General features: G+C 42.2%; 1 protein-coding gene across 8 annotated transcripts in view; it reads left to right on the forward strand.

Moving 5' to 3' along the window:
* Positions 1-14,744, forward strand: part of cdk5rap2 (CDK5 regulatory subunit associated protein 2) — a 185,969-nt gene that overhangs the window by 136,547 nt on the left and 34,678 nt on the right. For all 8 annotated transcript variants that reach the window (XM_072240352.1, XM_072240353.1, XM_072240354.1 and 5 more), the window contains 4 exons: positions 8,736-8,846; positions 9,191-9,499; positions 12,261-12,383; positions 13,858-13,974. In XM_072240352.1, the coding sequence (XP_072096453.1) occupies positions 8,736-8,846; positions 9,191-9,499; positions 12,261-12,383; positions 13,858-13,974 (660 nt within the window). The remainder of the gene's footprint in view (positions 1-8,735; positions 8,847-9,190; positions 9,500-12,260; positions 12,384-13,857; positions 13,975-14,744) is intronic.

Consider the following 14,744-nt stretch of genomic DNA (forward strand, 5'->3'; position numbering starts at 1 on the left):
TTCCGGGCAAAATTTTGAGATTTGTAATGCTGTTTCCCAGGGCAGAAATAGCTAAAACGAGGAGGCAAAATTTTAAGATAATTGGAGGAAAGTATAGGGAGAAGCTCAGGGTAGGTTTTTTTTAATACAGAGTGCAGTGGGTATGTGACATATGCTAACAGGGATGGTGGTAGAGGCAGATATATTAGGGATATTAAGAGACTCTTGGGTAGACACATGGATGATAGAAAAACGAAGGGCTATGTGGGATGGATGGGGTTAGATTGATCTTGGAGGAGGAAAAGGCCGGTACAGGGCCTGTACTGTACTGTACTGTTCTATTTTATATGGCAGCTTTCCTGGCTCTGGAATATTCTAAAACATGACCAATGAAAGTAACGTCTGTGAACCGGTCGCGTGTAATCCAAGAACTGTGCAGGCCATGTGGTATACAGCAAGCTCCCACAACGACAACATAATTGGTCCCTTAGAGTCATGCAGTATAGAAATAAGCGCATCCACATTGTCCCATTTGCACCAATCCCAACTCCATGGTCTTGGCCAAAACCCCTCTATCCCCATGATTCCTGTGTGAACTACTTTTTTTTCATAGAACTCTACAAGAGAGAAATGGAGATGAGGGGGATAATTAAATCTGCTATGATAGATTGGTGCAAAATACCCGATGCACTTGAATGGCCTATCTCTGCTCCTATATACAGGTTTCCCCCGCTATTCGAAAGTAGAGCGTTCCTATGAAACCTTTCGTAAGCTGAAATGGCGTAAAGCGAAGAAGCAATTACTATTAATTTATATGGGAAAAATTTTTGAGCGTTCCCAGACCCAAAAAATAACCTACCAAATCATACCAAATAACACATAAAACCTAAAATAACACTAACATATGGTAAAAGCAAGAATGATATGATAAATGCACAGCCTATATAAAGTAGAAATAATGTATGTACAGTGCAGTTTCACTTACCAGAATCGGGAAGACAGCGAGCACACTGGAACGTTGAGAACCTGCCCTAAACCTACATGCCCTTTCAAAATTAAAGTCATGCTTTTCTGCAATCATTGCAGCACTGTCAATCGTAACGAAAATCTCACGCAAGTGCTTCACGTTCAGTTCCTGGACGACTTCACTTTCGGGCTGTTCGCTATTGCGTTCGGTTTCAATTCATGTCCTCCTCTTGCAATTGCATCAGTATTGATAAAGTTGATGCGATCAGTAATTGCATCAATTTCAACAAAAGGACTAACGTATCCACTCATGTACTCAGAAAAAATCACGGGTATTCTAACCGCTTGGATGTGAATGAAACACAACAGGAAGCGTTCACCACGATTGAAACGCTTAATTATGTCCAGTTTTACACTAAGTGTAACACCCTTACGAGCTCTCTTAGGCTTTCCTGATACCTTAGGACACATGTTGCTAACAGATGCACAAAATAAATCGAGATAAAGCACAGATGCTCACAGACACAGTTCAAAGTTATGGCGGCTTGATGCTGAGTGTAGTTCCCGGGGATGGAGCTTGTCAGCGCTACTCTCGCTGCTCGGGGTGCACGCTGCCTCTATAACAGCTCGCTGCAAAACAATTGCTCAACGCTATTTTCGCTTCTTGCCTTTTTTCGTAAAAGTGAAAATCCTCTTCGGATTTCTTTCATTTAGCAAAAACAGGTACTAATTTAGGTCTTTCGTAAAAGCGAAGTGGCGTAAAGCGAACTTTCAATAAGTGGGGGATACCTGTATTAGGGAAGCAGGCCCTTCGGTCCATCTATTCTGTGCTAAGATATTATTCTGCCTAGTCCTATTAACCCTCACACAGACAATAGTCCTCCATACCCCTCCCATCCACACACTTATCCAAACTTTTCCTAAATGTTGCAATTGACCCCGCATCCACCAAATCTCAGAGACTTCTTACAAGCAACCCAGCTTCGACTGCTCTCTGGCTGTGTATTCCTGATACTCACCACTCTGCAGGTGAGAAAGGTCCCTTTCTAAACGTTGACCCTGTATTCTCTTGTCTTGTCCACCACCGATACATAGATGAGTTGCCTCCAGTCAACCTCTTCGATGCTCCTAAATTTACATCCCTCACTTGATCCTCCTTTTCCCCCTCGGTGCAACTGGTTGAGGGATGTCGAGCACTGTCCCGCTGCATCAGTCCTAAGTAAAAACATTTTTATATTCGTCTCAACAGAATTTCCTAGTTTTAAAAATGATCCCCCTCAGAGATACTGACTAATTATTTCTCGACATCCTCCTGGTTTCCATGCAAGCATGAGTCTTGATAGTTAAAAGTATAAATTGAAGAATTTTAAAGAAATAGTTCACCTGAAATAGTAGCTTTGATGCGTCGTACCACTTGAAGGGACATGGAGTAGACTGAGTTTCCCACACTGAGGTCATGTTGGAGACGGACAATGAAGTTTAGACTTGGAACATACAACAGTACAGCACAGGATCAGACCCTTCAGCCCAGTGTTGTCCTGAATTAATGAAATTAGTAATCCAATGGCCAACTAAACTAATCCCTCCTGTCCATATCCCTCCATTTTCCTCACATTCATCTTAATGTCTCTTAAAATTCTCTGATATATCTGCTTCTACCACCACCCCAGGCTGTGCATTTCAGGCACTCACCACTCTGTGTGGGGTGGGGTGGGGTTGGGGGTGGGGGGAGAAAAAACTTGCCCCTCATATCTCCTGTGAAATTATCCCTTCTCATCTTAAATTCATGCCCTCTGGTATTAGACATTTCAACCCCGGGAAATGATACTCTGTCTGATGTAATGGCTCCATCTTTCTAAGTAGACAATGGATGTGCCCGGTTTAGCTCCGGGGCGCAGACCTGGGCAGTGAATATGGAGATCCTGGGCTGCCCAGACATCAAGATCCCCCTCTCGGCCTCGTGGGTGTGGTCCAAAGGAATGCAAAGCAGTACATTTGGCATCAGCTTGGCTGCAGGAGCTGCTGGGAGGTGACGTGATATGTCATCCAACCACCTGGATTTGTGTAGGGTTTACTCCTCCTCCTTCTCTTCTCCCAAAGGTACCCACAAGGCAGTGGGATCCATAACCCTGGATAGGGGCCCATACCGGGTACTGTCGCCCGGAGCCAGCTGAGCCCGGGACTCGTGTAAGGCAAGGTCATCACGCCCTGTATTAGTGACATATGGAGCCACTACCCAAAGATACTCTATCTATACCTCTCATAATTGTATAAATCTCTATCGAGCTCCCCTAACTCTCCACTGCTCCAGAGAAAACAGCCCAATTTTGTTCATCCTCTCATTATAGCACATGCCCTCTAATCCAGGCAGCATCTTGGTGAACTACTTCTGCTCGCTTTTATCCTTTGGTTCACTGTTCATGGAGCAGAATTGCTAGTTGCCTTCTGTAGGTTGTCTGCCTGAAAGTCCATATGATTTGAAAGGGGGGAATAAACCTGGTGTCAATTAAATGCTAAAGAGATTTGAAAATTTTACACTGACAGAAGCAATGCTGATTAAATGCTGCAGAATATTGCCTTCGTCTCCTTTCCTACAAAGGACTTGCTTTGATCCAGTTTCTTATTAAAACAAAACATGTCAGGGCTTTCAGTCAGGTCTGCGTTCAAGATTTAAAAAGCAGAGCTATGAGCCATTTTTCTGAGTTGGACGATCCACACCAGGGTGTGTGAAAAGAGCTGCTTTTTAATCAGGCAGCGATCGAGGGTTTGGAAGGAGAGTTTTGGGGCAGTTTTTCTGATTTGAGGAGTGAACAATCAGATGAGGCAGTGTGTAACAGGAGCTACCTTTCAGTCAGGTCTGCGTTCAAGATTTAAAAAGCAGAGCTATGAGCCATTTTTCTGAGTTGGACAATCCATACCAGGGTGTGTGAAAAGAGCTACTTTTTAATCAGGCAGCGATCGAGGTTTTGAAAGGAGAGTTTTGGGGCAGCTTTTCTGAGTTGAGGAGCCACCAATTAGCAAGAGGGATTCATTAGAAAAGGCTAATAATAATTTAAGTGCAGGTGGAACAGCCATTCTTGTGAGTGTGCCAGTATTTAGAGTGGCTTTGGCTCATGAGGCTTGGATGAGGTAGATTGCCTTGTCAGTTACTCTTTGTTCTTATTTGTTCATTCCTCATTTATTAGTGCATAGTAAGTGAAAATGGCCCCAGGGGCAGTGTTTTGTACTCTGTATGGGATGTGGGAAGTTTGGGAGATGTCCAGTCTCCCAGATAAACACATCTACACCAGGTGTACTGAGCTGCAATTCGATGACCTTCAACTCTTACAGAAAAATGAGGAGGTGATGGACAGGAGCTACAGGAGGTGATGGACAGGAGCTACAGGGTTAAGAGAAAATCTACAGATGCTGGAAATCCAAGCAACACACACAAAATGCTGGAGGAACTTAGCAGGCCAGGTAGCATCTATGGAAAAGAGTACAGTTAAGGTTTTGGGCCGAGAGTCTTTGGCAGGACTGGAGAAAAGAAAACCTGAGGAGTAGATTTAAAAGGTGGGGATGACCTACTGGGGGAGCCACAGTGACTGGGTCTCTGGCACTGAATCTGGTGCTGTGGCTCAGAACAGCAGAGAGGGGAAGAGGACTGCAGTGTTGATGGGAGATTCCTTAGTCAGAGGAAAAGTGACAAAGTTCTGTCAGCGCGATAGAGACTCCCAGATGGTATGTTACCTCTCTGGTACCAGGATCAGGGATGTCTCAAATCCATGTGTCAGATCCAGGGGGAGCAGCCAGAAATCTTGGTACATATCAGCACCAATGGCATAGGTAGACAAGATGAGGAGGTCCAGAAGAGAGATTTTAGGGAGCTAGGTAGAAAGCTGAGAAACAGGACCTCCAGGGTAGTAATGTCGGATTGCTGCCAGTGCCACACGCCAGTGAGGGTAAGTGTAGGATGATTTGGCAGGTGAGTGCACAGCAGAGAAACTGGTGTAGGAAGCAGCGATTCAGAAGTATGCATAATTGGGATTTCTTCTGGGGAAGGTATGGCCTGTACAAAAGGAACGTGTTACTCCTGAACCCAAGTGGGTCCAATATCCTTGCAGGCAGGTTGGCTAGAGTTGTTTGGGTCAGTTTAAACTAATTTGGCATAGGGCTGGGAACCGGAAAGAGAGTGCGGAAGATGGGGTAGTAGGTTTACAAACAGAGGCAATGTGTAATGAGATATAATGATAGGGCTAAACTGTAGCCTGCGGGATGAGTTGCAACGTAAAAGGCAGGCAAAATCGAAACGGGTGAATACAGGACTGAAGGTGTTATATTTAAACACGCACAGTATACAGAATAAGGTCGATGAACTTGTAGCACAGTTATAGATTAGCAAGTATGATGTCGTAGGCATCACTGAATCATGGCTGAAAGTAGATTATAGCTGGGAGCTTAATGTCCAAGGCTACACATTGTATCAAAAGAACTGGCAGGAAAGCAGACGGGGTGGCGTTGTTCTGTTGGTTTAAAAAAAAAAAAAAATGAAATGAAATCATTAGAAAGAGGTGACATAGCGTCAGAAAGTGTTGAATCATTGTGGACGGAACTAAGCAACTGCAAGGGTAAAAAGACCCTGATGGGAGTTGTATACATACCTCCAAATACTAGTAAGAATGCGGTCTACAAGTTACAACGGGAGATAGAAAATCCATGCTAAAAGGGCAATGTTACCATAGACATGGGGGATTTCAATATGCTGGTAGAGTGAGAAAATCAGGTCGGTGCAGGATTCCAAGAGGGGGATTTTCTAGAAAGCCTATGAGATGGCTTTTTAGAGCAGCTCATGGTTGAGCCCACTAAGGGATCAGGTATTCTGGATTGGGTGTTGTGCAATGAACTGGAATTGATTAGAGAGCTTAAGGTAAAAGAACCCTTGGGGGAAAGTGATCATAATATGATCTAATTCATCCTGAAATTTGAGGATTAGCTAAAATCAGATGTACCAGTATTATAGTGTAGTAAAGGAAATCACAGCGACATGAAAGAGGAGTTGGCCAGAACTGATTGGGGGAAAAAAGCACTGGCAGGGATGACGGCAGAGCAACAATGGCTGGAATTTCTGGAAGCAAAGCACAGGATATATACATCCCAAAGAGGAAGTAGTATTCTAAAGGCAAGATGGCATAGCCATGGTTAACAAGGGAAGTCAAAGCCAACATAAAAGCCAAAGAGAGGGCATATAAAAGAGCAAAAATTAGTGGGAAGTTTTGAGATTGGGAAGCTTTTAAATACCAACAAAAGGCAACTCAAAAGAAGTTGAGAAGGTAAAGATGGAATACGAAAGTAAGCTAGCCAATAATATTAAAGAACAAATAAACTCTTATTGGGCTTCCAGCTGGTTACAGGTATCGATTATAACCAGTGTTTTGATGACAAACTCTGCCATCTTCATCAGGATGGTTCCTATTCCAGTGGTATTTACACTCCCGTTGTCCATCCCTTCTGATCAGTTAGTCCTCATCCAATTAGTCTTCTGCGCTCTCACCTTGTTGACAATCCAATTCCAGTTCTTACTTAGAGCGAGACCTTCGTCTTTGTTAAAATTCTTTCCTCTAGTTTTATTTAAATGGCTTCCTTTACCAGGCGGTCCCAAAAGCTATTGGGGTGGCACAGTGGATTGGTGCCGCCGAAGTCAATTCTATGGCTATTACAAATGTAATGTTCTGCTACCGCTGATTTCTGCAGTTAACTGTGCTCCTTGATAGGGATTTCCACCGTGCACCCCATCTGGCTGATAAATGCTGCTCCACATTCACAGGGAATGTTGTAAACGCCAGCCAACCTGAGTCCCAGGTCATCTTTGACCCGTATAAGCTGTGATTTGAGCTGGAAGGTTTGTGGATGGTACTAATATTCTTCAGGATCCTGGCAATCTTCCACAAACCTGCCTTCCCCATATTAGGGTGAGCTAATTGAAGCCTATTGAATGGTGAAAGGCCTTGATAGAGTGGATGTGGAGAGGATATTTCCAATGGTGGGAGAGTCTAAGACCAGAGGGCACAGCCTCAGGATAGAGGGGCGTCCTTTTAGAACAGAGATGATTTTCTTTAGCCAGAGAGTGGTGGATCTGTAGAATTCTTTGCCACAAGCAGATGTGGAGGCCAAGTCTTTGTGTATATTTAAGGCAGAGGTTGATAGATTTTTGATTGGTCAGTGCATGAAGGGATATGGGGGGAAAGGTGGGAGATTGGCACTGAGAGGAAAAATGGATCAGCCATGATGAAATGGCAAAGTAGTCTCGATGGGCCAGATGGCCTAATTCTGCTCCTATATCTTATGGTCAAATTATTACAAAGAATTTGGTAAATACTGCAAATGTAACTGTCTTTGATTAGTAGCGGTGCAAGAATACTATAGGAAAAACGTGCATCAGGATATCCATTATGTGTTCTCTTCCCTTTTGGTGTGCACAAGGCTAATTTTTATAAATTTGGTGAACATTTTTTAAATAAACTTGAGGCATAGCTTCTGATGGAAATTGTTACTGTCTTCTTGACATTAATAAAGCAATAAGGTTTGTAATCCTGAAAAGTTGTAGTATACTTTTACTCAATGAGTGCTTTGTTGTTTCATGGTGCGAGGCTACATAATTTATTGTAATTTAATCTCGTAAAGCAATAGTGTTGGAATGGGAACAAAAGACGATGATTGCACTACTTTAGTAAAGATGAGAGAGTCTGACGGACTACAGTCCTGAATATCTCACAAAGTAAAATGCAAGTGTCAATTTCTCTTGAAGCTAAATTGTTTCTTAGAACTTTTAAATAGACCAAATTCCTTTGAACTTTTCAGTTTCAAAGTGAAAACTTAGCTACATATATAGTTAAGGAATAAGAATCTGTGACAAGGAAATAAACTGGAGATGTAAAGTCTGTTAGAATTATGCATTGTGTTGGAAGTGCAGAAGATCCGTATTTAACAGCATTGGGAAGTTCTGACAGCTCTGTTTTTTTAAACTGTTGAACTTTGTTAAAAGTTCATTAGCAATTAAGTCTTTTTATGAAATCCACAGTTTTCTTATTATCTTTTTTAAGAAAAAGAAATCCATTGTCAGATGCATGGTACAGGGCGTCACAGTAGTGTATTAGTTAGCACAATGCTTTACAGCACCAGCTGTAAGAGCAGGGTTTAATTCCTGTCGCTGTCTTTAACAAGTTTGTACATTCTTCCCGAGACTGTATGGGTTTCCTGTGGATAACCCAGCTTCCTCCCACATTCCATAGATGTACAGGTTAGGATTAGTGAGTTGCACTTATGCAGAGTTGGTGCCAGAAGTGTGGCAACACTTGCCCCCAACACATCTCTTGCTGATTTGATTTGACACGAACGACTCATTTCACTGTGTGTTTAATGTATGTGTGACAAATGAAGGTAATCTTTAATCAAATATTATCGTAATCATAAATGTATATTTCTTGGAGTTCATTTTAATGCAGACTAAGTGATATTCTTTATATTTCCCCTCCTTGGAGAATTCCACTTGTGTTCACAGAATTCCACATTACTCCGTAATCTTTTGTGAAAGAGCTGTGTCTTTTAATTTCAAAAAAGGAATTTTAAAATTATTTTGGATTATCCTGTCCTGTGCACGGAGTTGCCCTCTGAGGTTCAGTTCTAAATGCTACACTGTTGCTTAATAGCATTACTGTTGGGGAAGGTTAAAGCTGACCCACCACTTGATTGCTGTGTGGATTATTCCGACAACTTTTTTTAATGTACTTCATCGTGTTACCAAATTTTTATAGGTGGCTTCTCAGCAACTAATTCAGACGCAAGCTTACAGAGCGATCCATGTGACAAAGAGAGAGTAAGGAATGGACTCAGTGTTTCGTCATGTGTAACAGCACAACCTCCAGGTTAGTAAATATTTAAATATCCTACAGACCTTAAAATATTGGTATCAAGAATCTTTAAAACACTCATATGTTGTCTAAGCTGGTCTTTCTACAGTTTAAAAGTTAAAGTATAAATTTCAAATGCCCATTCCACTCCGGCAACACTTGGTACTTGACCCAGCAAGTATTTTGTTTCTGACCAGAACAGACCAGCAGTGACTCGTGCAACAGTTAGCTGCTTTGAGTAGATGAGCTGTGGGTGTCAGTATTTTTTTTTGTTGTTTGGAGTTTTGAAACTAAAACAAAACTAAATGCCCTACATTGTATTACAGATCCTCATAATTGCTTTTTTTTTCGCTTTCCAGCAGACAATGTGGATGGAACCTTGGTGTCTCAAGTGTCACCTACAAGTGACTGGCTGGTTGGCTATGCTGATGCTCAGGCACTGTATGAGCTGGAAAGGGAGAATTGTACACTGCGAGAACAGCTGATGAACAAGGAAGAGTTAAATGAGACTCTACGCACAGAGCTGGACTTGCATCGCTCCATCTTGACACATAAAGAGCAGAATGCTGATAGCCACGCTGCCTTTTCCCTTGATCATAGCGGTCACACCTTAACAGCAGACAAGCAAACAGAACCAAAACACGACTCTGGCCTGCCTACTGTAGGCGGTAAGATTTTACTTTAATCTACAGCTTTTGCTGGTTGTCATTATTATTTGGGAGAGTGAGTGTGGGCGGCACGGTAGCAGGGTGGTTAGGGCAATCACTTTACAGTGCCAGTTGTTAGATCATGGTTTGATTCCCTCTGCTGCCTGTAAGGAGTTTATACGTTCTCCCTGTGACCACGTGGGTTTCCTCCAGGTGTTCTGGTTTCCTCCCACATTCCAAAGGCATACAGGTTAGCGTTTGTGAGTTATGGGCATGCTTTGTTGGGCCTGGAAGCATGGCGACAATTGCAGGCTACCTAGCACAACCTTCATTGATTTGATATCAACCGACACATTTCACTGTATGTTTCAACGTTCAAATAAAGCTAATGAATTTTGATGAAGCCTAAAACATAGACTGCTTATTTCTTCTCTGTAGATGCTGCCTGACCCACTGAGTTCCTCCAGTATTTTGCGTGTGTTACTCTGGATTTCCAGCATCTGCAGCATCTCTTGTGTTTATAAAGCTAATCTTTATCTGAAGGCTTGACAGAACTGATGATTTGTGGAAAGTTCTTGGACAGAAGTTTCAGTGAGCAGTTAAAATCCTTTTAATGCCTTTACCACCAGCGAATCAGGTGTACAAAGGTCCAACTCCAATGTTGGAATGTTTGAATCAGGATTCTAGGGCTGCAGAAAGTCAGGGTCGGATTTTAATTGTAATACACCGAGTGGTGATGAACCTCCTGCAGATCAGGGAGATGGGAGCAATAGCGAAGCAAGTGTTAATAGCCGGTGGAAGATTTTGCCTGAAGTGTTGTAATAAGTAGAGTTTGATGGTGTTGAATAACTGAGGTGGTGAGTGAATGTATTTCAGTCTGAAAAGTGGAATGAAATACAAGACCGTAATTCATAGGAGCAGAATATTAGGCCATTCAACCCACTGAGTGCTCTGCCATTCCATCATGGCTAATTTATTATCCTTCTCAACCCCATTCTCCTGCCTTCTCCCTGTAACCTTTGACACCTTGACATTTTTTCATTCTAAGATTGTGCCCTCTGATCCTTAGAATATTCAGATATGGACACAGATGTGTGGGAGCTACGCTGTGCATGGGAAACAGGTTTCTGTGGCTTCAATGTCCAAGATACTCAGATTATTCTTAAAATATCATATTAGTGCAAGTAAGTCGGGTGGGGAAAATGCCCTACCATTCCCACAGAATTTGATGTTAACTGCAATCAATAGACACATCCAGTATTCACTCAACTTGTGGGATGGAGGGTTTACAACTATAATAAGCATTACATTGAGTAGTTTATGAAGGAAGTTGTAGGTTGTGGAACTGTGAAACTCTGGATTTTACATAGAACTATTCCTGTAGTTGTCTCTGACTTGAGTGAATTATGGGAAGGTTTAGGCTGTTAAGTGTATGCTTGTATGACATGGATATCTTTTTTTTAAACTGAAGAGTACCATTATTTGCTGATGGTGCTTTGGTATGATAAGAAATGTGGTATAATTTGGCCTGTATATTTGCTGAGCTGATTAATAATTAACCATTGTACTAATTATCATAATAATTATAACACCAGACAAGGCCATTCAGCCAGTTGAGTCCATGCTGGCTCCAAGCAGTACAATCCCATGAGTGCCATTGGCTTCTCATTTTACCCATAGACCTGCAGCCTATTCTTTCTCAGGATCATTTTCTGCATCAATTAGCCTGTCAGCATGTCTTTCAAATGTGTGAGGAAATAAGACCAGAGGACATAGGAGCAGAGTTAGGCCAGTTGGCCCAACAAGTATGATTCGCCATTCTAACATGGCTGATTTATTATCCCTCTCTACTACACTTTCTGACCTTCTCCCTGTAACCTTTGACACTCTGACTAATCAAGAACCTGTCAAGCTATGCATTAAATATACTCAATGACTTGGCCTCCACAGCTGCCAGTGGCAATGAATTCCACAGATTCACCACCCTCTGGCTATTGAAGTTTATCTCCATCTCTGTTCTAAAAGGGATGTGCTAGTATTGTGAGGTCTTGCCCTCGGGTGATCCTAGACTCCCCCACTATATGAAACATCCTCTCCACATCCACTCTATCTAGATATTTTAATATTCAATAGTTTTCAAGGAGATTCACTCCCACAATCTTCTAAACTCTAGTGAGTACAGGCCCCAAACCATCAAATACTACTCATTCCCGGAATCTTTCTCATGAACCTCCTCTGGACCCTTTCCAATGCCAACACATCCTTTCTTAGATAAGGGGTGTAAAACTGCTCACAGTACCCAGTGATGCCTCACCAGTGCTTTATAAAGCCTCAACATTACATCTTTGCTATTATATTCTAGTCCTCTCAAAATAAATGCTAACATTGCATTTGCCTTCCTCAACCTGCAAGTTAACCTTTAGAGAATCCTGCACAAGGACTACCAAGTCCCTTTGCACCTCTGATTTCTGAATTTGCCCACTGTTTCTATAGTCTGCCTTTTTTCTTCTACCAAAGTGTGTGACCATTCAGGGGTGTGGGAGGGGAAACCCCACAGGGTCAGGAGAATGTACACCTCTATACGGACAGTACTGAAGGTGAGGTTAGAATGCAGTTCTGGAGCACCCACCACTGCAGCTGTAATTATCCTGATGGTTTGCAACTGTGATATGAAACACTGTGAAGGAAAGGATCTATTTTACTAGTGTTCTCCTGAAATGCCACTTTCCTTATTGATTTTGGTGATGTGCAGGGCACTAATTCCCATCATCTTTGTCCTTAGACTTGGCAGCCCACCTACATGAAATCCGCAGTTTAAGGCAACGTTTGGAGGAATCTATTAGAAATAATGACAAGTTAAGACAGCAACTGGTATGCCAACTTTCTGCAGCTGAAAACGATCCAGGTGAGCAAAACAATCTATCATCCCATCAAGCTGAGGCTCCATAGTTTAAATCCAAAACCAAATGTGTTTTTGATGGTTAAATAAACCTAATTCCAAAGCAGCTCAAAAATGTTTCTTACCTGCTAAAATTCATTTGCCTTTCCATCTCTAACAAACTGCATGGATCCTATTTGAGATTAGTTTCAATATCTTCACTTGATTTCTAGTTCAAAATTTACCTGCAATTTTACCCTCATCCAAAAACCCCTTGTGTCACACCCGGATACAGTTCACAGTTGAGGTGGCACGGTTAGCATAACGCTTTACAGTGCCAGCCACAAGCTTCAATTCCTGCTGCTGTCTGTAAAGAGTTTTACTTTCCCTCCATGGCCGTGTAAGTTTCCTCACATTGCTCCGGTTTCCTCCCATATTCCAACAGGTTAATTGGTCACATGGGTGTAATTGGGCCTCGCAGAGTTATGGGCCAGAAGCACCCGTTATATTGCTGTATATCTAAATAAAGATTTTGATGATTTGTCTTGCAGCCTATTTAAGGAGTAGTATTCATTTTCTTCCTTTTCTTAACCTGAAGCAAGAACAAGGATGCATGAAGACAAAAATGTTTTAATTTCTTTGTGTGTATCACTGGCAAAGCCAACATTTATTGCCCTTGTGAAAGTGTTTGTTGTTGTGTGTTTTTTGAACCACTGTGGTCCTGGTTCAGGAGCTCCCACAGTTGGGGACCCCGTGACGCAAATGTATTGTCAAGTCAGGATGGTGTGAGAATGGGAGAGAAACCAATAAATGGGAGTGTTCCCACACCTAACTAATGGTAACTAACATACTTTAATACAGCATTTTGTATCAGCAGCATACAGTTTTTGTATCAGCATTGCTAATAAAATGTTTAATGCTAAAGATCTTTAAAGATTAGCTTTATTTATCACAAGTACATTGGGGGGGGGTGCGTCACAATATCGTAGCCGTTAGCACGACGCTATTACAGCTTGGAATCACAGTTTGAAGATCAATTCCAGCTTCCTCTGTAAGGAGTTTGTACTTGAGCGTGTGGATTTCTTCTGGGCGCTCCAGTTTCCTCCCACACTCTAAAGATGTGCCGGTGAGTAGGATAATTGGTCTTTGTAAGTTGTCCTGTGATTAGGCTAGGGTTGAATCATTTGGTTGAAGGGCATGCAGCTCGATGGGCTGGAAGAAACAATTCCACGTTGTAATTCTAAATAAAATAAGACATCAAAACATGCAATGAAATGCCGTCCGCAAGTGTCTCCACACTTCAGACGCCAACGTAGTACCACCACAATTTATTAATGGGAGGAAACCAGAGTAAACGCGCAACCGTGGGGAGAATGTAGAAACTCCTTGCAGACAGTGGTGGGAATTGAACCCCGGTGACTGACGCTGTAACACGACCTTGCTGCCATTTGCATTACTTTGTTCCTTTAAGCTTTACTTAAGGTTCCTTTGCTTCCTCCAGCTTCCACAAATATTTTCATCCATGGTGCTGATGAGCACACTCACATGATGGATGAGGTTCGTTACCTGAAGGAACAGAACAAGGCTCTCAAGGTGCAGCTGACAAAAAGCTCCAGAGGTGGGTACTGTATGGCCATTGACTGACCAGCAGAGTCCACCTGTCAGAAGGGGGGAAAGTTCATGTACATATCATAACTGGAATCCTATTGGAACTGGTGGAGGCCATTCAGTCCCTTGTACCCTCCTGTACCTCCTTTTTGGTGTCATAATTAGTCTGACTACAATTTTAGAACTCAATGTGGAAGGAACTTTATAAATATGCATCTGTCTCTTTCACTTGTGCCTTCTGAGTGCTAATCAAAGAAATAATAGTCATAAAATGGTACAACACAGAATTGGAGTTTCTGAGGCTTGAATTGAAAGCAATTTTGGGCCTCTTAACTAAAAAAAAAAGGATTTGCTGCCATTGGAGATCCTCCAGTGGAGCTTCATGAGAATAATTCTGGGAATTAAAGGTTCATCTTATGAGGAGCGTTTGATGTCTCTGAGCCTGTACTTACTGGAGTTCAGAAGAATGAGAGTGGGTTTCGTGGAAATCTATCAAATTCTGAAAGGCCTAGATAGAATGGATGTGGAGAAGATGTTTTCTATAGTGGGGGAATCTAACACCAGAGGGCACAGCCTCAGAATACAAGGATGTCCCTTTAGAACAGAGATGAGAGGAATTTCTTTAGCCAAAGGGTGGTGAATCTGTGGAATTCATTGCCACAAGTGACTGTGGAGGCCAAGCCACTGAGTATATTTAAGCTAGAGGATGACGGGTTCTTGATTATTCAGGGTTTGAGAGGGATAATAAATTAACCATTATAGAATAGCAGAGTGGACTCG

This window comes from Mobula birostris, chromosome 22 (assembly GCF_030028105.1).
Source record: "Mobula birostris isolate sMobBir1 chromosome 22, sMobBir1.hap1, whole genome shotgun sequence".
In the NCBI taxonomy this organism is placed as follows: domain Eukaryota; kingdom Metazoa; phylum Chordata; class Chondrichthyes; order Myliobatiformes; family Myliobatidae; genus Mobula; species Mobula birostris.